Source organism: Patagioenas fasciata, chromosome 2 (assembly GCF_037038585.1).
Source record: "Patagioenas fasciata isolate bPatFas1 chromosome 2, bPatFas1.hap1, whole genome shotgun sequence".
Taxonomy (NCBI): domain Eukaryota; kingdom Metazoa; phylum Chordata; class Aves; order Columbiformes; family Columbidae; genus Patagioenas; species Patagioenas fasciata.
This window is the reverse complement of record NC_092521.1, coordinates 52,857,763-52,882,233: the sequence shown is the minus strand read 5'-3', so window position 1 is coordinate 52,882,233 and position 24,471 is coordinate 52,857,763. Positions and strand designations below refer to the sequence as shown.

Sequence of the window (24,471 nt, the reverse complement as noted above, 5' to 3'; positions counted from 1 at the left end):
CCCAGCTTCCCACCAGTCTTGGCAGGAACCAAGAGACTGGACTTTGCTGAATCTCTGCCTGGTGCTTCTATCCCCCCTTTTTGTACATTATTTTTTTCCCTTCACTATTCTTGCTTTGTAAAATGGGATATCTCTATGTGCCATTCATCCATTTTTCATGGATCTTCTAACAGGTGTTGGCCATTGTACCCCTGTAGCTTGTTAGTGTTTGTACAGGTTTATCTGGAGTAGGGGATGTACTGAATCTGCCCGGTCTTTGCCTGCAGGTGAGTGAGATGGAAGTGAACGGTCAGTTTGAATCCGTCTGTGAGTCGGTGTTCAGTGAACTGGAGTCTCAGGCCGTGGAGGCGCTGGATCTGCCCATGCCAGGCTGCTTCCGCATGAGGAGCCACAGCTACGTCAGAGCCATTGAGAAGGGCTGCTCCCAGGATGATGAGTGCATATCGTTGCGGTCCTCATCTCCTCCACGTACAACCACCACTGTGAGGACCATCCAGAGCAGTACTGGTGAGTAACAAAAAGGGAAGTCCAGAGGGGTGGTGGAAAGGGAAGGTATCTTTCTGTGCAGCTGTCAGATCAATGATGAGATCTTCTCATGCCTGTGAGAGAGTCTGTTTCACTGAGGAGCTGGACAGACTGATCAGCCTGAAACTATGCGCAGATCAACGCTGATGCTGTCATGCTGGCTCCCACATCCAAGCAAATTTATTCTGGCCTAAAAGCATGTAGAAGGGAAGTCCAAGGTCATGTCTCCTCTTGCTCTCCTTCCCAAAAGAGCAATCACAATTTGGCAAGGCTGAACAAGAAGGCTCTGGGTTAGCAGATACGCTGGCTCTTAGTAGGAGAGGAGGATCTCTGGTGAGTTTTCCTGCAAAGATGAGGTGATCTTTGTCTTTACTAAAAGTTACAAGTTATTGGGTGTGTTTTTTAATGGCTCAGAGAGACTGTTACAGCTCTCTAGGCCATATCTCAGAGGTGGGAATGAAGAAGGGAAGTAGAGGTCTGCAGGTCGAAACATGCATGTTATTCCTTCTGCAGTTCAAACTATTTAAGCTTTGCAAGAGAAGTTTCAGTCTAAATGTGAGACTTACAAATCTTACTTTTAATGTTTGAGGTTGCTTTTCTTTTGGAAATAACCATGATGAATCCCAGATTATTTCACCAAAATTAGTGCTTAAAGGGAAGATAAAGCAAGAGAGAAACTAAAAGCCAAGTGCGCTCCTCTCACTGAGGAAAGCAAGAGGCAGGAACCATCACATGTGTGTGCTCTTACCTGTGGGAGGATGAGAGAGGTCCGCTTTCTTTTGACTCCACTGCATCCATTCCGCTGCTTTATAGAAGCTTCATTTACTATTCATGCACTATTCATAGTCATGACTAATATTGACTATTACAAGTATTTCACTATACCTACTGTCTCTTTTCCTGGTTCTTTAATTTCTCTTTTCTATACCTTAAACGTCTGCCTTTTTGTGTGTTATCTCACAGGTGCAGTTGTTTATACCTTGTAAGTTCCTTATCTCTCACTCCCGTCTTTCTTAAAGCTTCTTGTCAATAGGTTTAAGTCATCAAAGCACACTTTCAATCCTTTTACCAAAAATGTTCAGCTTAATTCATAATTTTTCTACAGTAACAAGTTTAAGTACTGTTGGAAATACATTGGCAGTACATCACAAACATCAAATCATTTTAACAAATGCTGCAGAGCAGTTCTCATTTAAATCACTAACCCTTAAGAAATAGTATTCACATTACAACATTTCTGCTATAAATCCCTGCACGCAGGGATTGTACCACACTACAAAGACAGGATTTACATAAGGTATGTGCTACTTCATGGTACAGTATTAGTTTGTGTTAAATGTATTCTGGGGTAAAATCTGAAGGATGGGCATTTTCAGGGATTTTTTCAGTGTGCATTTGCCTTTATTAGATCACCTTGGGTATCCCAGAGTGGTTTTTCAGTACTTCGAGAATGGCTTTGTTAACACTTTTCCTTTCTAAAAATAACTTTAATCATTAATCCAGAAGAGAAAAATTATTTTTAATTATCTTTATATAAGTAGTTGCTTCTGACACATAGAAAAATGGTGCCTGTATTTGGGGATGATGGTGTATAAATGGAGAAAGTTGGCTGTATGCAGCAGTCAAAAACACTGGAAAACCAAACAAGGAAATCATTACTGCAAACTGTGTCTTGTTTGTGCTCCTTTTTTTGTTGTACAACCACAGACAGAGACCTGGTTTCTTCTTTTGATATCTGGCTTTATTAAAAAATTATGTGAACAAAGCTATGTTATTGAAAAATGTAACCCAGTGGGTCTGTCTTGGGTTACTACTTCTGTAGTCAACCTCTTAAAATCCAGAGAGAGGAATGATTTGCAGCTCTCTCTTTGGGCACCATAGATGCATTTGAAGACTATTGTAGGTATCTATTTTCTGCTGTGGGAATTCTACTGAGTTATCTTTCTCATTTTTTAATTCTTGGGCTCCCAAGAGCTCATCCCTTGCACTGGTTGCATTTCAGACAACTTGTCTCTTTTGCTACCTGACTTAATATCTGTTTAATGGGGATTAGAGCTGAATTAATTCCATCCAAAAGCATCTACTTTGACTGCCTTGCTGTTGCCTGTCACTGACTCACAGAAGAGAAATAACATGAAATGTATTGTTGATGGTTCCTATTAATATCTGCTTCAATAAAATGGGAAAAGGCACAAGAGCAAGGCATTTGCGAAGAGAATGGTATCTCAAACTTATCCCCACTGTGGTGATGTTTCAAATGCTTTCGTGGTAGATATAAGGGCAGTTACGATCTAAGCTATGAATTTAACATCCCCAAATGAGAGAACTGTCCTCCTTTCCCATAAACACCTCCACCTGTTCAACCAAGCAAGATTCCTTTCATCAACATCAGCAGTTCCTTTAGGGACCTGGCTTTTCATTCACTAATGCACAAAACTGTGATCATACACTGATATTGGGAACTTCTCTGGCTGCTGGAAGCCCAGGAAAATGCCAAGTTGATGACGATGGAAAAGACAAGAGAGCTGCCTGTCTATTGGATTCAAAACTATTCCTCCAGAGCAATGACCCACAGCTTTCCAGGGCATCCAGATGAAAATATTAAGCAAAATCTACAGAAAATAAAAAATCACACCTCTGCCTGTTAGCCTTTGTTACGGTGATTACAGTCTCAGGTTTTAATTTCCTTTTGCCACATAGTGTTGTAGGCTTAGTTCTGAAATTAGGAATACATCTCTAATGGTGTAGCTGTTCAGTTCCTGAGGATGTGCTCAATATAACTATAAATCCAGCACTAATGCACTAGCTGTGGCATAGAGCTCAGCTACGGGTGACTGCGCAGCTGGTGGCCTCTGCAGCCTTCGCTGGTCTTGGTGCTGTCACAGCAATGCTGTGGGGTGATTGCATCTGGCCGAAACTGAGCTCGAGTGTGACAATGGTGCTGTAGGCACAAACCTATTGTCATCAATGGGGTTGAATGTTATACTGTGAGTGGTGAAAAAGCCCTGAATTCACCAAAGTGAAGTTTCTGCTTGTGTATGGAAAGGTAAGTACTTTATTCATGAGGCAGTCTTGTATGTGATATGAATCTTAAATCATAAATGAAATTTAATCTTTGTTTTTAAGTGAAGAATTTTGAAATTAAGAAGGAAATGGCCTCAAGTTGCACCAATGGAGGTTTAGATTGGATATTAGGGAAAACTGAAAGGGTTGCTGGGCATTGCCCAGGGAAGTGGTTGAGTCACCACCCCTAGAGGTGTTTAACAGACACATAAATGTGGTGCTTAGGGACATGGTTTAGTGGTGGCAATACTGGGTTAACAGCTGGACTTGATGATCTTAAAATTCTTTTCCAACCCAACTGATTCTACGATTTGATGATTCTGTGCCTTGAAAAGTTGAAAAGGTCCATTCCACCTCATATTTGCTCACTCAGTATCAGTCAGACCTACGGAGGTAGCAGCACCAGCCGGGGCCCATCCGCAGGAATGGGGCTATCCAGGCTGGCAGTACAGCAGCTCTAAGTGCTGGCATATGTTATGCACTGTAGCCTGCACTAAAAATTACCACCCATGTCATTTGGTCTCTTCAGCAGAACTTAATGAGGTGTGAGTTATTATATAATTTGATCCCAGGTTATTTGCAGATGCAACCATTGTAGCTGAAACTCGTCAGCCAACAGATTTCGTCACTAAATAGGTAGCCTTTTAACAGTTTAAAAAGTCTGCAAATCATTTAAATGAGCTTAAATAATACAGTAATTAAGGAGCAAAGACATTTTAAAGAAGCCTAAAGAACATCTTTCACCCACAGTTCTTGCGTCTATGTTCTTAAACCACACCTGTGCAGCTGTGCACGTTCCTTTGCTGCAAACAAACCTTATGACATTGTGAGAGCTTGGGCATTAGCATATACGGATACAAATACATAATAGAGACTGGATATCTTTAATTTGAAAATGTCCCTCTATAATGGAGCTGGAGCAGTAACATCAGCAAAAACTGCACTAGATCGCGCTAAGTATTTTCTCTATGTCTAACCTCTGTAGAGCTAGGGAAAGAGGAATATCAAAGTTATCTGCAGCATTGCCATCTGGTGATTCTCAGAAATATTACACTTCTGCTTAAAAGAAAAACAAACAAAAATTCCAAGGAAGTCATACTGTGTAGCCAGCAGGTTAGAGAAGAACTAAGAGTTATCGCAGTGTATGCTAATTACAGTGCTTCAGCTGAGCAAGCTGTTTTCCTTCCGTTCATTGGAATATCCGACCAAGAGGGGTCAGGCATTTTGTGGAAAAGCTCTAAGGGGCTACCTAGCCAATTTAAACAACAACAACAACAAAAAAGCAAACGACATTAAAAATAGACTTGTGCCAGGTAGAGTTCAAAAATAAAATCAAATCCTGTGGAGAGGAAAGCTGTAATTGACTGTATGCCAGCTGTGTCCAAGCTCTCTTGGACTCCTCAGAGCTGTCCTTTCAGAGACTGCTCTGTCCAAAAAGAAATGCAGAATTAGGATTTCAAATTTGATTTCCAGTTGAAGCGAGGATTGGTTTCTGGATCTGTACCAAAATTAAGATATTTCCACAGAAGGTCTGAAGAAATATAACTTCGAAGGCCTTCATGCAGATGTTGAACCTTAAAACAGAACTGAAGAGTGCAGAAAACTGTTTGATGAAGAATTGACATGGTTCATTTCCTCTCTTTCCTTGAGTAATCCTGAAATGCAGTCTGCCTTTGGATCTGCTATCAAACTGCTTAAAACAGCACTTAAATATGTTTTCCTTTACTAATGAGGAGCTGACCTTGGAGGAGAACACTGTTTCCAATTTGAGAGGCATCTGACTGTAGCTAGAGCAAGTTTCATCTTGTCTATCCCAGAAGTCGGCTTTATGAATGTTATGCTCCATATCACACCAAAAAAACCCGCCGTGTTTATGGTGCCATTGGAAGTTTTTAATGAGAAAAACTCAGAACAGAGTTCTTGCTGGAACATTTCTAATTGGCTTAAAGCATCATGCAAGGCACTCATGGAAATTGCTCTGATAGTAAGTGCCTGGGGAGGAGCAAAACTGAGCTGTGAGAAAGATTCTGCCATAGAAAGGCTGCCCAAACATTTGGCAGGTTGCACCAGATCAGCTTACATATGATGTAGTTTTATGCCAGCTGAGAACAGAAACTGAAATATGTTTCATAAATTCCATTTTACCTTTTGGATGTAAAGTCTGTATAACCCAAAGACACATGGAACTTTGTGGACTGAAAGACAACGATTACTGGAATAAATATTACACAGACCTCTACTTTAAGAACACTTGGTAGTTACAGCTGATTCGCAATTGAAGTGATGTCAAGCAGTGGAATGTATTGCATCAATTATTTGTCATCCTCTCTAGTTCTGCCTCTTTTCTCTGTGTGATTATGAATATTGAATTTAAACTCTTTGGTCCTATCTGATACATTGCCCAGATACAAAGAAAGACAACCTGTGACATTTACCTTGGAGCTTAGTGATTTGGGTTTCTTTATGACAGCTCCACTTTCTTTCACAGCACTTCAGAAAAGTGCTCAGTCCTTGCAATTTCAGGTAAGGCTGGAGGAGACTTGCTGAGCATAAGGGCACTTCCTAAAGAGAAAGAATGAGAGAAGGATATCATATTTTAGAGTATGGCGCATCCATTTTTTCCACCTCTGAAAACATAAAGTTTAGAGGAGTTAAAAGTGGTCTCCAAAGTTGTAAATGTTTTTCAAATGCAGGAAATTAAAGATTCGTAATACCCTTTGCTATTCAGTCTTTGTTTACTGTTCTTGCTCTTCATTTGCTTAAAACATTTCTAAACTTTTGGGCTAAGGTTCTTAGTGAGGCAAGAATGTGAGAAATATCTTAATCACTCAAAACTGTGATCTTAAAATGTTTTGAAGGAATATGTTGGTCTTACTTTGTGGACATTGCCAGAAGCACTGAAGAACTCTATTTTCTTCAGATAACACTAGTGTGGTTGAATTCTTCAGTTGCCCAAAGGACTTGGACCTCTCCAAGGCTGAAAATGAGTACATCACACTCCAGCCTCACTGACTTTTTCAATGCCCATGTCTTTTTCATGCTGGAGAGTGCCACACTGGGCACAGGCTCCAGACGTGGTCTCATCAACCCTCCACCTCCCTCAGACTGCAGGCTGTGCTTTGGCAAGGACCGCCTGGCTTGCAGTCAGCCATCCTCAGCTCAAGGACATGCTGCTGTCTGCCATTCAGTCTGCTGTGTAGGCCTTTTCTGATGCTGGGAACAACACGGCCATCAGACCTCTAGATTCAACAGTCTCAAATGAAACAGGAAAATGCACTATTTTTATGGGAGAATGAGATCTTTAACAGAAATCTGTATTACTCTACGAAAAGAACTTTAAAGAAGATTGTTCATCTAGTGGCAGCACAAATAAAGCAGTAATTAGTTACATTAAATGTAATGTTCCGTTATTTGTTAGTCTCTTCCTGTTTTCTTTACAGTGATGAAAAATTGTGTGGAAGCCCTTTGCATATGTATATATGGAATCTGCCTAAATGTATTCTGCCATTAATTCATTTCCTTTGATTTTATCACATACACTGAAGTGATAGGCATTTCAGGTGATCAGACTTATATAGTTCTCACTAAAGCAGTACAGATCACGTTTGGATTTGAGCTACACTTTTGCTGCAGTGTGTCATCAAATACACCGCTATCTGGAGATTGTTGTAGGAGTGTCCAGTGCCTCGGTTAGATGGAGATGCCCCTGTTGTACTAATGAGTGAGATACCCTTGGTCCCATGGTTGTGCACCCCACTCCTGCTGGTGTGCACATCATTTGTACGAGTACCCTTGATGGGGCCTGCAGCCATGCTTGTCTGAGTATACTAAAGCACCTCAATGTCCAGCACCTAGCTGAGACAAAATACCACTTGCTTTACTGTAACAAATGTACAGGAGGGTATTACAAGCAAAACAGTAATTTGAAGGTTGCTATGTTGACTGAGCACTGCATGCCTAAAGTCTCATTAGCTGCGAATTAACTGTTTTCTAAGCCTGTAAACAAACATGAAACCTCAGTGATTTGGCCACAATCCTAGAAGCGATGGCTAGACCAACCATCTCTCCTGCTCATTGCTGCAAGCCAAGTCTACCCTGTACCATGAAGCTCAGGCTGACTGACAGGTCTACCTCAGGCAGAGGCAGAAGTTAAGCTCTGGTCCTAACAGTGAGCTCAGGTGCAAGGCCAGTTTGATGTAATCTCAACAACACTGACTTGGCAGCCTTTTATACGTGCTTTGCGGGACGATGTTTTTTGGCTTGCAAGCAGAAGTAGGAACCAGCCCCCTTTGAAATACGTCTGAAATTACATTGCAAGGAAGCAGGTTTCCCATAGCAGTGCCAGCTCAATCACAAACTAATGAGCAGCAGAATATAAAATAAACCTACAGTCCATTTCCTCTTACATATTGTGAAAGGACAGTATAGCACTTATCCAAAATGTTTTTCTCAGAGGCTGGTCATTGCTCTAAAACATTTCACCTTCATGTATACATTATCCCTTAGCTGAGATGCTGATAACAAATGAAGGGCAAATAATTCAATTTTCACTTTATGGAGAAATACAACAAAGAACTGAATCTTTTCTTTCTTCTGGCTTATTTCCAATGCAATATTTTTGTGATGGTGGTGACAGAAATGAGCTGAATCAGTAAGCTGAAGACATGCCCCAATTTATATAATGTGATCACATTTTCAGTAATCATTCCTGCCATTTTCCTAAAATAGACTAGTGTGGATACTTTTAACTACAGTTGTCTTTTGGGAAGCAAGACTTAGGCCTCTTCCCTGAAGGGGCTATGCTCATTTAATAGATCCAGTGTGTAACAGTAATTTAGGTTGTTCTTCTGTGTGTGTGCTACTGTCCAGTCTTCAGCAATGTGTTTGTTGCTACCCACCTGCAGTAAGTTCGATGTCATTCCTTTAAGACAAACCTGAATATTTTGGTCATCCTCAGATATAATAACTACAAAGCTCTCTTGAGCCATAGCGTATTCCAAGAAGATACAGATGAGATATTTGGTGATGATGGGCTTTTTAAAGTGACAGAGTGATTTTGGATTTTAAAAAAACTACATAAGGATTTGTAATAACTGGGTTTAATTAGCACAACTCTGCAGGGCCCCTCTTGTACTACAGCAGTTCGTTTGGAGCTGTTATATTTCATCGTGTCAGTAATTCCCACTTCAGAGCTCAGATACGATGCATTAAGTACTGTAAATCCAGTAAATAATTACACATTTTCATGCTTCCTAAATATGTGTTTATGCAACAGTCTAACGGTAATTGGCTCTTTGAAGCTATGGTGGACTATGGGGTGCATATATTATTAACCAGTTTTTGAAACAGTTTCTTTAGTAATACCACAGATAAACCCAAAGGATATGTGGCAGCAAAGAAATCTGTACATTAAAAAAAATACGGAAGCTCTGAGCTATACAGAGAGATGTGATTTACTCTTTTTATTTCTTGCTATTACACTGATCTTACTGCACTGCTTCTTACAATGCCCAATAACGAAGCACAATGCAACTGAAATACTGGGATCTGGAAAATGCCTGATGTTATTTTGCAAAGAGGGACAGTCTAGCTGCCATTACAGCCTAATAGCCTTTTTTATCAAAGGCACACTCTAGGCAGATGCTGGTAATCTGTTCTAATGCCGCAACCTCTGTCTGGCCTCTCAAGGGGGAAATGGATGTGTTGGTCTTTGGAAATTGTTTTCCCTTACTGAATTTGGCTTTGGTCAGATGGGAGAGTGCTAAATTGCATTCCACTTAAAATGCAGTAAGCCATCTGAGCAGAACAATTCCTAGTTGCTCTTATCAAGGATTTGAGCTAAGCTATCAGAGTAGGAAAAAAAAATAAATTCATTAAATAAATAATATCACAGAACCCTCTACTGTGACAAATCTCTTGCTTGTTCTGTTGAGAAAGATACCTACTTTTTGTCTCTGCACAGAGAAAAAGAAAGACAACGGTGGCTTGATAACCATTCTTTTTGCTGTAATGACTTTTCAAGTAAATTCTATCTTTAGCTGAAGTAAAATGTAGATCTGTATCCCTCTGGGAAGGTTTAGATGGAAGTCAGAACATTGTAATAGTATAACAAAATAAATGCTGGCAATCTCTTTGTTTAAATGAAGCAGGCTGTTTCTGTTTTGAAATTCCTTACTCTCAATGTCTTTTAACTCTCTTCTCCTGAACTTTGCTAAAAGTCAAATAAAATTATGTACATCTGTTGTGGAAAAAAGCCAGGGTCTTAACAGACAAAAAATAAACAAGTTATGAATAAAACCAACTCTATCCATGAACTACTAGCCCCAATCTTGACTGCTTCAGGAAGTCCTGAGAAAATCTGCTGCTTTCTGTTTTGCCTGAAGGTTAATTTACACCCATGTGACAGAATTAGCTGTCACCTGGTGCCTTGGCCTTATGCTGTCGTATGTCACACAGTTCCCTGAACTCTTATGTGACATTTTACCATTTGCCTCTTTAAAAACAAAAATCAAACAAAATAAGGGGTGGGTGGGTCGAAACAGGGGAAGAAGGTATTCGGAGGTGAGGTGAGCGATAGTTTTGCACCTGTGCTGGAAGCTCCGATAGTGTGTTTTGCAAGGCTGCATGCTCTGATCTAGGTGAAGTCAGTTATTTCATGTTACCTACTTCCAAGGGATCTGACTCTGTCCTTATATGCATCACTTTACACCATCTCTTTCCCTCTTTGGGATGGTGCTATAAGGAAGTCAGATCATGTTAGCTAAGGCCAAAATGCTTATTCTGTTTTCAGAAAAAAAAAAAAAAGAGAGAGATAAATAAGGGCAAGAAGTTGTTAGTTAAGATTTCCAATACCAACATTTACCCTTCCCAAATATTCCTCTAGGGCTTTATCAAGCTGCATTAAGTTCACCGAAAAGTGTACAGTGTCATTTTGTGTAAACGGGCAGTTGTGTTTAACCTCACATCAGCTACCTGTGGGGCTAATGCTTGAACAGGTGGTTCTTGTCTAGTCTTGAACAGTCCTTGTCCACGTGGACTCTGGAGCCTGCAACACATCAACCGCTGTTCTGGTGTCACATACTTCCACAGATTACACACAGCATTATGAATGAGAACACCCTCCCATAATCTGATTTACCTTCCCTGCCATCCCCCTTTCTGGACTTCAAATTTGTGTGGCGGTCCTGAAAGACTCTTCCTGTTTCTGTCAACGGTTACTGAGAATGTAAGTGTATATTTCCCTTATGTGCTTATGAGAGTGCTTATGACTAAGTTGGTTGAGAAGACTCGAGCTGAGTATCAAGATTGGTCTTATGTTCTGTGAGTTTGGGTGAGATGATTAAGTAATAGCTGTGGGCTGAAGGGATACTGAGCCCGAAAGCATGTGGGTGGGGGTTTTTCATATAATAAAATATAATAGCCCACCCTACAGGTGACATGCACCAATGCAAAACACATGTATCTGTAAATAAGCAGGAGTTAAAGCAGTTTTTACTCTTAATATTACACTTTTTTTTCCTAGTTCAACGTACCTCCTTTCATTGAAGGGCAACAAGTTTGATGGTTAAGAAAAAAAAAAAAAGTGAGAAGAAGTGATGAAAGGGGAAGGAGAAGAACAAGGAAGAAATTGATTTTGAGTAGCAAAGTAGGTCCAGAATAGTTTTGCAAAACAGAAATGTGTCCTGCACTTCAAAATCATTCATTTCAACAAAACATAGAATTGGTAGCACTTGCACCTGTGTGAATAGTTGATTATGAGAAATAGATGCGTAGAGCTTTTAACCTGAGATTTCCAAAATGCTTTGTCTTCTCTTTCTTCCTTCATCACGTGTGACTTGGTGTGTAGACTAAATGGAGATGGTGTGCTATCTAACACATTTTATTGACACTGTTTAATTCCCAGTGTAGCCAGGTTTTTTGACACTTATTTTAGAACACATTTTCTGGTTGTGATGAGTCTACAGCTCCCCTGCAGGCAAGCGATATAGAGGAATATGAGATGATCATCAAATTAATGGCATCCAGAATCCCTTTATTGCATACAAAAGGCTGGCAAAACCAGTGAATGGAAAATAACGAACATGACAGATAAGAGTACACACTGGGTAGAAAGTTTAAATTGCTGTGGGAATTTGTGGAACTGCAGCAGCAGTGTTGGAATTTCATCAAGTGAAGGGTAACTCTTTCCCCCATCTGTTTTGCAGATACTTTTTTTAATATTTTAAGTACAATATTGCAGATCAAAGCAGCCTGTAAAGCTGCAAAAGTGACACAGATCTTCCTTTTCCTGCAAACTTGCTCATTGAGGGTCTAATTGCAAAAGGTGCTGAGTGTCCTCAGCTGCCAGCGTTGTAGAATCAGCTCATAATTTCCATATGCCTGGTGTCACGGAAACATCTGGCTCCTCTATTTCACTGCAGGTGCCTTTACAACCAGAAGAGTCTGGGTCAGGAGCATGAATCTGTTGGAATCCAGTTTATTATATTTTTAGAAGATACAAATGTAAGCATTTCTAGTCTTTTTTCTGTCAAAAGCTTAAATCGTGCAGCCAAGTCCTAGGGAATAATGCAGAAATGGCTACAGAAATGGCTTGCAAAACATAATTTCTGTGGAATATTTTTAAATGCTGGGATCTTTTTCCATTATGCTGATAGAAAATATTAGATCCTAGGAAATGTCAGTGAGGTAAATATTTACACTTTCCCTGTGTTACAGTAGCAGACAAATTTGCAGGACAAGAAGAGCTGGTTTTTACCCAATGATGTCAAGGTTGCTTCTGTCACATTCATAAATGGCAGAGACAGAAGGGGTGGCTGTATCTTTCTTTCCACCCCCACAATTAGCAAGGAGATCATGCTCAGCAGAATGAGGTGGAGCAATCCTGGCTGCCTTGCATCTGTTGTCCATAACATCATATTGTGAATTGACTGCTGCCACCATGTTTCATATACAAGCTCTAAACTGTGCAGAAAGACTACGCATTTCAAAACTAGCGTGTCTCCATTAAAGACATTATTTCTATTTGCACTGCAATTATGTGCACTTTCTGCAAACCATCTGTGTTTTCTCCTCCTCAACACATTAAGTTTGGTACATGCATGTCCCTTGTGTCACCTGTGAAGAACTGACAAGAAACTAACTTTGCCAGCTGCTGATGATGAGGAGAGGAAGCCTTACTCCATCTTTAGCCTGCTGCCTCTCCAGCACACATGGAGAAGAGTCAGGGACTCTTTTAGGTTGGCATTCTGGACAAAGCCTATGCAAAAGCACATGGAAGAAGATCTTTTTATCCCAGTCCAGAACCTGTGTAATTGCAAAATGTTGCCAATTACTGTCACTCATCTCCAAAAGTAAACAGTGTGGTTATCAAACAACAGCAGTGTAGTAATTTGGGACATGTGACATTAATCATGGGTACAGGATGAGGCATACCCACCTGGTCTAGGCTTTCCATTTCAAAAAACACTTTGTCTCACTTTCAATGTGATATCAATTTCTCCATGGCTTGAGGCATTAGCAGCTTCTGATACTGAAGTGCACTGGCTGCACTGGCATCATCTGGCATCATCTTTTACATCTAACTTTTTTCTCCTGAAAAATCTATTACTGTTATTGGAGCATGACTTAATGCTTCTTAGGAGAGAGAAAGAAGCCCAGGAAAATTATTAATTCAAGTTGTCAGCGATATCCAGCTCATTCATATTGTTATGAAAAATATTTCACTTGTAAAATAAAACTGGTGCATGTTTGCTTTTTGATAATGTAGCAGGATGAATGGGCTATCTTTCTACTGGGGTAGTTTGCAGAGGTTTTGCAAAATCCAAATTAACATTAAAAAGTGCAGTAAGCTACGAATTCATGGTTTTTCATCAAATAGGGGAAAGTGTTGCATTTCACAAACTCACTTAAGATAAAAGAAGTTCACATTGCTGAAGTGGTAATGTCCTTAAATAATTTTGTAGAATGAGGCCTGCAAATACTTCATGAGCTGCCAATTCACAAGTTCACCTGCCAGTCAGATTTCCATTATTCACTTTAGCTGCTTTGCCTATTCTTATCCATTTAATGGTTTAAAGTGGTGTTTGTTTGGGGGGATGTTTTGGGGTTTTTTTGTAAAGAGCTTTGAATTTTATGCATTTTGAATCATCTTTACTCCCAGCGCAGGTTTCCAATTCTATGTCAATTAAATCCATATTTTAATACTTGGCTCATGTTGAAGGCAACTGGCATGTCTTATCCTAGACTTGTATTTACACTCTGGTTTCTCTGGCTCAGAATCTGATGTTTCCCCGCAATAATCAAGCCTGAGCTGTTTCCCATGCTCGGCAGAAGTGGCTAGTTAATGAAGATTTGTTTGAGGACAAACTGATGCTAGTGGGATAGTTCATTTACTCAATAAAAACTGCTATTTAGTAAACTTTATCTGATGACCCCATGACATTCATGTCAGTCACCACTTTTCCTAGGCTATTTATTCTGATAATGGCTCTCCAACCATTCTACAATACTGCTTTGGAGAAAACTAATGAGGTATCTATACTTATTTTTATCGCACAGATTCTTAACTTTCACCTTTTCCTGCCTCTGAAAAATGCAGATGTCTTAGTTTGTCAGCCAGCAACGCCTCCAGCAAACACTCAAACAACAGACTTTTTCTTGAACCAACACTATTCAATTGACATTTTCACAAAAATTGAGGCACTACCATCCAGGAGTGCATAACTATATGTTCTGAGACAAACTCTGAAGATGTGCTGCTAATCTGCCTCCAGCTTGAAGATGCAAATTATAATATCTAAAAATTAGATGGCATAAAAGTATTTGCTGCATCTGGGCCAGTGGTATGTACAGAATAAATAAAGGGTTTTCGAGGGACTAACTCCCACAGTGTCCCAGGTGCCCTTTGCCCATCGATTATGGCATATAGATAGTTAGAGCTGTTGTTGTCTAAATGCCTTTAACTGAATTTCCACCTCTACAGCCACCTCTTAAAAACAGCTGCTTTCTCTGGAATCATATCCATCAAAGTAATATTTTATATTTGCTAAATGCATTATTGCATCATAATGTTTCTAGTCTGCAACTCTCCTTGCTGTGCACATACATATTAATCAATCATGGCTGTAACAGTCATTTCCTCTCAGTTTTGCCTATATGAAAGTTTTCTGGTTTCTCCCAGTTGCACCCTTGTGGTCAGCGTGAAGGGGAGTTCTGTGCATTCACAGTCAAATTTGCTGTTGGACAAACTGGGCAGCTCCAGCAGACAAGTGTCACTACCAGCTAAAGAAAGGAATCAGAGATGACAGTGTTACAGCTCTGACAACTTGAGAGATTTTCCTGGCCCCCACTAGTGAATCAGGTTTTCCTTTTTCCTTCTTTTCCTTTTTATGTTTTCATTAGTGATTATTTGAGCAGTTAGAATTACAGTGAGGCCATCTGAGCAGACTGGACGTGGGTGGCTTGTAGTAATAACTGCAGCTAAGATCACCCACCCAGTCATGAACTATAAAACCATCATGTTTGCAACTTCAAAAATGAAGGAAATGGGGAGAATTAGCAGAGCAGACTGCGCTTAAGGAAGGAGCATTGCTAATCTAGATGCATATTAAACACGGTGTTTTTTGTCTTTCTCTTTTTAACTGTATATAATTATCTTTCAGATGGGCTGTCCTTTTTCATAGCTTCTTGCTTTTGTTTCCTTTTCCTTTGATTTCGTTTCACGTTGCTAGTTTGAATAATTATGTAGCAGTTTCTGATTTTTGGAAAGGAAAAGCCCTGAGAAGTTTTCACAGAGCTGTGCTCAGTGTTCCTCTGTCTCCCACCTCAGCTGTTGGCCAACGGGCCAGCAATGCCAACCTACAGCTTCATTGCTGCTATTTCACTGCACTCCGTAACATTAAGCCCTTGTTCTCAATAGGCTACACAGTCTATTCCCCGTTTGTGTTAATGAGTCATTTATATCCTCTCAGAATTATTATTTCATTTTATTAGTACTTTCTCCACTTGAATTAGGTAGCAATGAGAATGCTGTACTCCAAGCCATGAGTTCCTTGCATAAACAGAAGCTCGCAACCAGGTAACTCCTGTTTTGTCAGTACAAAGACAAGAATTTTATTCGCAATGTGATTACTCTTGCGATGGGGGCAGAGCTCAGGTCACGCCAGCACTGAACCATTGCAAAGAGGTTGCCTTGCAGGAATAGCACTTGAGATTGAGAGGCTCTTTGCTTTGCAACTTGCCAGGGATGAATGCATGTGCGAAATTTGATTATTTTACTTCTTGAAAAGAAGACTTCCGTTGAACAGAAGCTACTGAGCTATTGGAGAGGTGCTGGCAAGGAAATCTCAATACCTCTTTAGTCTGTCTAACCTTTAGTGAGAAAAATGACTGGGTTTATAGAACCTGAGAAGCCACATCTCCATTTTTCTCAACAGGATCTTCATTTTACATATATTAGATTGAAAAAGCAGATTATGCAAGAGTATTCCTTCTGGCCACTTGAGGAATTTAACAGCAGAATAATATCTAATTCCTCATCCTGCATATAATTATGGCCAATTCTGCTGAGAGGATCAAATTTCTCCAGTCTCCGTTTTCCCTTTATCTAATCATATTCAGCAGGAAGCTTTGCCAGTAATGTGACTGGCTCAATTGCACTTCATGATTGTTCTTTTCCAAAGTCTCTATTTGAACAAGTTGTTAAAAATACAGTACAATCACAGAGTATTGTGTTCTTTCAATTTATAGATTAAAAAATGTAAAATTTATGGGCAAAAGTAAGGCCTGTATTTCATTCAGAAGCATAGACTGTGTGTCATGGGGTCAAGTTTTTTGATAACTGCATATGCATGTGCTGATTTATCTCATTTGATACTTTCAGGGAGCCCTTATCTCATTAATGGGTCAGAATTGACCATAAGAATCTACTTCAGCACAAGGTACAAAATGTTGACTAGGTTTAAACTAAATACAATTAACCTTATGAAAATTAGGTTGACAATAACAGCAGTAGTTTGACTTAAGCCTAGAATGGATATCTGAAAAGTTAGGAGCTAATAACTTTTTTTCCTCTTTATGTATCCTAACTGAAACAGTAAAAAGTCTTATTGAACACAGAGGGTAACACTGTTGCAGTAGCCAAAGTGAATTTTGCCCTGAAATAAATACATCCTGCATTATCAGAAGTAAATCCATTATTCTGTGTCTTTTGAAGTTGAGCAGCTGAAGATATCTGTGAAATCACAACCAAATCATGCAGGTGTGTTTAGCACAGGTTCCTTGATAGCTTGAGTGCCTGACAGGCTGCGATGTGTGACCGTGCCGTGCTGTCACCAGCAGCAGCCAGGGCGCAGCTCTGAGTTTCACAGCTGCAGCAAGTGTCGAGGACAGACGGTTCCAAGGAGTAAAGTTCACCTGGGTGTGAATCGCAGCACTGCAGGAACCCAGTCAGTGTCTCCTTTGTCTTACACTTTTCTGCAAGTCGCACCCCTGCCATGATACCATCACTCATCCGCAAATATGAAAACCGTTCTCTCAACACTGAGAGAAACAAAAATACATGCTTGGAAAATAACAGCTAGCAAGCACTGTTGAAAGCATAACAGAGGTCATTATCTGCTGCACCTCCTGCTTCCAAGGAGACGGACATCTGATCCTGTGAACAAGGAATGTGAAATGCTGGTTTTGATTCAGAAGACTAATAAAATACTTCAGCCGGTGCTCTACTTGAATTGTGCCCACCTTATTGCGGAAGTTTGCAAATTTATTACTAAACAGTGCTTGTTTTCCTGAAAGCTACAATTGTGCCTCAGTTTTATTAAGTTTTACGGTGTCAATTCTTTTCAATCCTAGAAGATTTTTTTAATGGATTTTCCTTTTTACATTACTTGCATCAATAAGTAACATTGCTTCTACTCCTAATTTAGGGTACAAATTGGTCCCAGGCAGAAAGTTGCAATACAAATACACATTTCCCTGAAGGATACCTGCTTGTGCTTTTGACAAAGGATAATTTCGAAATTAATAAATGAGAACTTTCTTGGAGGTAGCTGCAAATATGGGTCATAGCTTTCCAACAGCTCAATGACAAAAATGAGATATGGCTGCTTCTTCCTCCGATGTGATTGTTCTTCATTAGCATCAGCAGTAAGCCACACCAAGCAGTGCTGCAACTCTCTGGCCTTCCACATTGACAGAGATAGAGATCAGTTTTCCAAGACCTGAGAACAACTGGTTTTACCTATGCATATATACTTATGTTGGAACAATAGGAATCACATAAAGCAAATAGCTAATGATTTCTTTCAGAGATCATCAGTTCATGCATGGATGGCTGGTTCCCTTAAAGTAATTTTATAGCAAGCATTGGTTCCTAGTAAAGAGACTGAAGCAGAATGCAAACAGTTATTGTATTCCATGGTCATCTTTAAAACATAAAGATAATGCATAACATGTTCAACAAGATAATTTCCTTCCAAAGCTAAAACTTTCTCACATGCTGAGTGGAGGGAAAAACCCTCGAGCACCACACGATGGTGATGTCCTTTGTTTAAAAAAAAAAAGTGTTGACATTTTTGCATGGAACCTTGGAAGTCAGATGTTCAACCTCAGGTCGGAGTTTTTGCCTAAGCAAACTCTCTTGGGGAGCTGCAAGAGCAAATGTCAAGAAGACAAAGCAGACTTTTCATAGGATACCTATAAACTGCTGATGACTCTGAGATGGACAAAGAGCCAGAATGACATTGTGGTAAGCCTGCGACTGAAAATCAAGAGGGTGGTGACTTAGGTGGTAAGCCACAGGAGGAGAAGTGTTAAACTGCGATCTCTAAGAGGACGCATCATGATCAGAAAGAGTTTCAGCTGGGACAGGACATAAAGTCTGTTGATATTTTGACATGGATAACATTCAGCCTATTCCTTATCATGAGTTTCCCAAAAAGACCCAGAAAAGCTTTTAAACTTGAAAATATAAGTTCTACTAGACTTTAACCTGGAGTAGTTGGTTTTTAAAGTACAGAAAACTTAATGTGACTCAACAAGACAGAGTAGAAATAAAAAAGGCTGATGAACATTTTGATGAAGAAGCTGGGAGTGATGAACTGCTAAGGAGCCTGAAACCAGAGGCAGAGGGTGATGGCTGGAACCACTGGAGGAAACATTCTGCCTTGGAGGGCCAGAGAGTGTTCAAAGGGGGGAAAGATGCCAGAGGAATGAGTGCTGGAAGAGGAGAACCAGTTAGTATTGCATGGGATGGCTGAAGAGAGAGAAATGGGGACAAACTGTAGGAAAGGGCAGAGAAAGGTGCAGGCTGGGTGAGGAGCAGTGGAAATGTGTACTCCTGCACACCACACTCCCCCACAGAGCCCAGGCTGAGTTCCTGAGGTTTCCCCTCTTCATCTATAAATGCCCACAGGCACGTGTGTCTTCCCTCCAGGTCCACCTGGAGCGTGACAGCCCCTGCTGTCACCACCCGTGCTTCACCCAGCAGTGAAGAGGATTTCAGTCTCAATTAATGATGGTTCTGATTTTAAATCTCAATTTATGATGCTCATGATTTTCAATATAATGCTTCACGGTGGAAATTTCTCTGTTACTTTGTTTTCTCATTGCTTTTCTTTAAACACAGAAAATGACACACACAAAATTACATTAAAAGAACGTGCTTAAAGTCATCAAGTGAAGCATTCATAAAGTAGAAAATTCTGGACTTAAACGTATATGAACAGTCTTATTTTGGCTCCATTGGGCATCTATTGTATGTCACAAACCTTAATTACAAGGATTACTGTGTTTTCCTGAAGGTGTCTGCCTGACTTCAGTGTGGAACAGACTAGATTCTGCTCAGGAGATGATCCGGAGTTGTCTAGGAATAAGAAAAAAAGGAAGCTGTTGTTTTCTAAATCCAAGATTAATTTGTTGAAGAAGCAAGGTGTGTACCAAATGAGACCAGCAAACTGCAGCAATAGAAAGGATAAAAAGTTAAATCCATGGAAAGTTGTGCTGCAGAGCTGGATTCTGCCCCACTTCCAACACAAAGCTCTTGTGTGACGTTAAACAAGTCATTGCCTGCAGATGTCATAGAATCACAGTGTTACAGAATGGTTTGTGTTGGAAGGGACCTTTAAAGATCAGCTAGTAGTTCCCAGCCCTCCTGCTATGGGCAGGGACATGTCTGCCTGCTTTAAGTTCCTTGTTTTATTGGTCTCTGGCTGGAGATGCACACTTGATTTGTGGAAGGGCTGAGGTAAAACTGAAGTCACAGGGAGCTCTTCCTTGCATGTAGGAGATGATGTAATCTGGAAAAATTGGATAGCATCTCAGACTGGGCACTAAAAACTGTAGGTGATCTTAAATTTGACTGTTCTGCTTCTCATTTCCCCACTCCTGAAAAGGGAGTAATTAACCTTCCTTTTCCTCAGAAGGGTGATTTTAAAATACAGTCATTTCTCTGAAAGAAAAAGGTTAGCCACCAAGGAATATAGTAATTTTGTCTTCTGGGTGTAGTGTGAGCTGTGTTTAGTAGATCTGTGGTGGGACAGCACATTCAACAAGAAACAAAACCCTGTGTATGTCAAAGTTGCTGATCAGATGAGCACTGCTTTTTCTGTGGACTGAATTAGTGGCTATTTTGCAAGGAAATAGACAAGAGACCTAAGTTAAGGCTTATAAGGGCTGTAATTCTTTACATTTTGAGTACAAGGCATTTATTGTTCTTCAAGCATCCTCTAGGAATGCTTATGTGTGATGTGCAGATATATGGCTATATTGATTATTTCAAAAAATATATAATATACACTTCATACCTTATTGTCCATCCCCTGATTTCTCCCCAACTTGAATTTAGTTTAAACTGTAGCTTATGATGCTGTGTGAGTGTTTCGTCCTGGGGTCTGCCATATATGGTTTTTCTAACCATTCGTTTTCATAAGGAGACTCTAAGTCATTTCAGCTGTCATATGGAGTTATTTTATAGGCAGAATATGCAAATGGGGCTGGGGATCCTGTAATACCTGCCTAGCTTTGAAAGAGGTCCCCCCAGTTTCTGCAGAATTCAGTGTTGCTACATGATGAGCACTTTTCTATGCTCTCTGTGCAGTATTTAAGGGTCTGCAGATCCAATGAATCATCTTAATAAATTAACAAATGTACAAAAGCTGTTATTAAAAATGAATTTGCAGAGACTGAAAAATGCAGGAAAAAAGTGATCCTACAGGCTGTTACCATTTTGCCTCTGGGTTGTGAGAGTTATCGCACACAAATGCACTACAACACATTGTAAACAAGGCTAAAAATTAAGTATTTCAGAAAAGGTAAATGTAGCAATAATTAATGTTTGAAAGGAAGACTTAACACTGTGCTGTTTCAAACATGTTTTCCATTTCAAAGAGTTTTCAGCTTTAGCCTTAATAGACCCCCAAAGTGTTTGCTCTTTAAATTTGGCTTTGCCCCCAGAAATAATTTCCCTTCTTGAAACTGAAAACAGCAGTGACAGCTCTTCTGCATATTAAGACGTCACTTCTTAAAATCTGATATCTCCTATCCCCGCAGGCTCAGAAACCAGAGCTTTATATCGCTGCAGAGGGTTGATCTCCAGCTGCCTAATTGTTCTGTGCAGCTGCTTCTTTCAAATCCTGTAAGGACTTGATGTATCAAAGTTGAAATTATCAATTTCTGGCATGAAAAGTTTTATACATATATTTGGTTGTACGCTTTCAAAGCTTGAGCCATACAGAGTTGGGCACATAACAAATACACAATAAATTATTCTTTGAAAACTGAAACTCTAAAATATTTTTAGTTGTTCTCATATTATGTCTTCATTCAGGAAAGATGCAGCCACAGAAGACTTGGGCTGGTGAAAACTTATACCCTCTGACATTCGTTGTGAGCTTTTGGTAGTGTAGTGTAGTGTAATGAAATACAATACAATGTTGGCTACAAAATATATTTCTTGCACAGCTGCCGTTTGCATTCATAATAATGAAAAATACCCCATCCAAAGCAGTGTTTCATAACACACTGTAAACAATGTAATCTGATCTCAGCAGCGTGAAGATGGTCAATTAAACAGAAAGTCAAGCAACCAGCCACCTGTTAAATCCCTTCACTGTCCCTCCATCATGGAGAAAGCTCACCCTGTGCTCAGGCTTGCCCAGGGTCTTTCAGAGAAGGTGAAAGCCCAAAAGGTCACCCCATAGGGCTGCCAGGAGCATCCCAACAGGGTCTTGCAGTGGGCCCCGCTAGAGTCAACCCGCTGCCAACAACCAAGTCGGTCCTACTGCATTTGATATCTGCCGAAGTTGTTGAGTTTTGACAGATCTGACAACATTAATCATATGTTTGGTGTTAAAAGCTTGGGGTTTGACATAATGATAGACCTGCATGTCTTAACTGAAGGTTTTAAAGCTTCTTTGAAATGACGAAGGATGACATCTTCATGGATTTTATGACAGCCAAACAGTATCATATATTCTTCCTTGTTTTTCTGTGGAAATTGAGTATCTAGACCAAAGCCTACCATTAAACTATTTTTCTTCAGATAACTGTCATATTAACCATGAATGCCATTAGTGACGGATTCATTTTCTGCAGAAAAACAAAGCAATTTATGGTATCATAGTTTTGTGCTTTTTATGTCATGTTGGTTAACTTTAAAATTATTCCTGATTTTAATCAGTCAGGTCAGAATGGTGTAGCACCATGCAGGTAAGTATGTCAGCAGGCAAAATCTGACAGCTCTACAGTTGCTTTTAAAATTCTGTACTTTTGGTCTCATCCTCACGTTACATAGTATACAGATGGATCCTCAGGTCATAAAAAGCATTGACACTTCTCTGTAGCAAATAACAATATGCAAAGACAGACCCTTGCATAAGCCTTGCCATAGGTTAACCGTGTTGTATCGTTTAATTGCTCCTGAAGTTTTTTTAGAAAGGAGTATAAAATGACTTTGAGTTTGTTTTTGAAAGATTAACTAAATCAGTTCCTGGTCCTGCAACACAAACAAATTAATTTATACCAAAAATCACATTGGAGCATAAGCCTTTGTATTGTTTTAGAAATGCCTAGAAGTGTGAAGTGGGTTGGAATTTCGGTGTTTCAGTCAGAAATGTAAATGTAAGACTTGGGTTTTGGCTGCCTTTTCTGAAAGGAAACATGCCCATGTCCACTAAGTAACATTGTTTTGAATGATGCACAGGTGCTTGTTGATGTGACATTTTTCTGAGATTAGGAGTAAAAAAGTTAAAGGGCCAAGTTTTCCAAATAATTTCACTTCCCTGTTTATCAGTGGAGTGAGTCCCGTGAATCTGCTGTAGAGAAGAGGTGACCAGATCACATCCATGATGTGGAAAAGGGAATCAGACCATTACCTGATGTATATCAAAGCACTTCTTAATGCAATATAGCTAAACTAGTTTACAAGTAACTGATAAATTGCTGTAATTTGTAACGTTTGTCATTTATCTTATTCTAGTGACTGCCTGAAAAAATAATAAGCCGATTATGCTTGTCATGTGTTACCTTGCACTGTGAGGGATTACTTTTGCTGGCATTAATTTTTATATTTTAAGGAGGTTTTTTTTTCCTTCTGTAGTTAGTTATGCCATTATGCCATTCATGTTCCCTCTTAATTGTCCAAGTGAGAGGAGTTAATTTTTTTTAATACATTTAGGTAATTAAATAGAGCTTTGTAGTTTCTTTTTTTATGTATCACTAGGTCTTTTGAAATCCACTTAACTACATTCTACTAGTTCCCTACTCCTGTTCTTTGTACAAGCACTCTTCTATAAAGTGAAAATTTTCTACTCTACCCATACATACATCAAAAGGCAGTTGCACCTACAGTAGGTTTAACTCTCAAAAAGTACTCCATAAACATTTTCAAAATGGACCTCTTCAGTGGGAAATATGTGTAAAAAAGTCATATGATGATTTCTGAAATTTTGTTTCATTGCCACTGAAGAAAAGAAGATCAGTTTCTTTTCCTCATCAGACCGTTATTATTTCCTGCTGAATTCAGTGTTGTGCATCTGCGGTTTCAGATGCTGTATTTCTTTACTTTTGTGATATATCTCCACGATATCATTCACATTTTTAAAACTAATTATGAAAATACTCAACACTGACATTGTATTTTTCATCCTGGAAACAATCCATGAATGAGAAAAGTAAGGATTATTAGCCCTGTATCACTCATGAGAAAGCTGAAATAAAAAGAGAATTAGAGCCTGAATTTTAATCTGGACATTCTGATTCCAGTCTTGTAAGTGCTGATAACATTAAGCTTCTCATCTGAATATTGAAGTTTTCTCCTCCTCATAGTAACAACATATATGCAGTGGGTTTACACTGGCTTCTGATTTAATTCCTGTTCATTTAATCTCATTTCAATTCAGAATTAAGATGAAAGAAAAATAGTATTAATTATAACTATTAGCTCTTACCTCGATCAATCAACAAACATTAAAGCGGTCTTTTAGGAGTGATTATGCTGGTTTTCAAAGTTCAGAAACTGAACAGGGTAACATATTTCATGACTGAAAAGTTGTGTTTTTCCAATCAATACACTGCTAACAAGTTTGGCAAAGTGATTACTTCATTAAGCTTTGGCAAACTAGAGTTACTTGTCATCACCCAGATGAGGACCAGAGAGCAAGCATGCTCTCCATGACAGCTGGACTTCTAATGATTCTTAGAGAGAGGAAAAGACGAGATGAGGTTACTTCTTTTCTATAAGCATTGATGCATCTGCATGAAAAATTTTGTTTAGCATCTTCTCAGGAGTCTTGATTGTAACCTTGGTGGTTTACTTCACTTTTTTCCTACTCACCAAATTAAAACTAGTTTCTTTTGACAAGTGTTTGCTTTTGATGTTTAGAATCT

At 39.5% G+C, this 24,471-nt stretch overlaps 1 protein-coding gene across 5 annotated transcripts in view; it reads left to right on the top strand.

The window, feature by feature from the left end:
• The window catches only part of DLGAP1 (DLG associated protein 1), a 408,595-nt gene that overhangs the window by 315,293 nt on the left and 68,831 nt on the right, over positions 1-24,471 (top strand). For all 5 annotated transcript variants that reach the window (XM_065832405.2, XM_071804221.1, XM_065832404.2 and 2 more), the window contains one exon: positions 267-507. In XM_065832405.2, the coding sequence (XP_065688477.1) occupies positions 267-507 (241 nt within the window). The remainder of the gene's footprint in view (positions 1-266; positions 508-24,471) is intronic.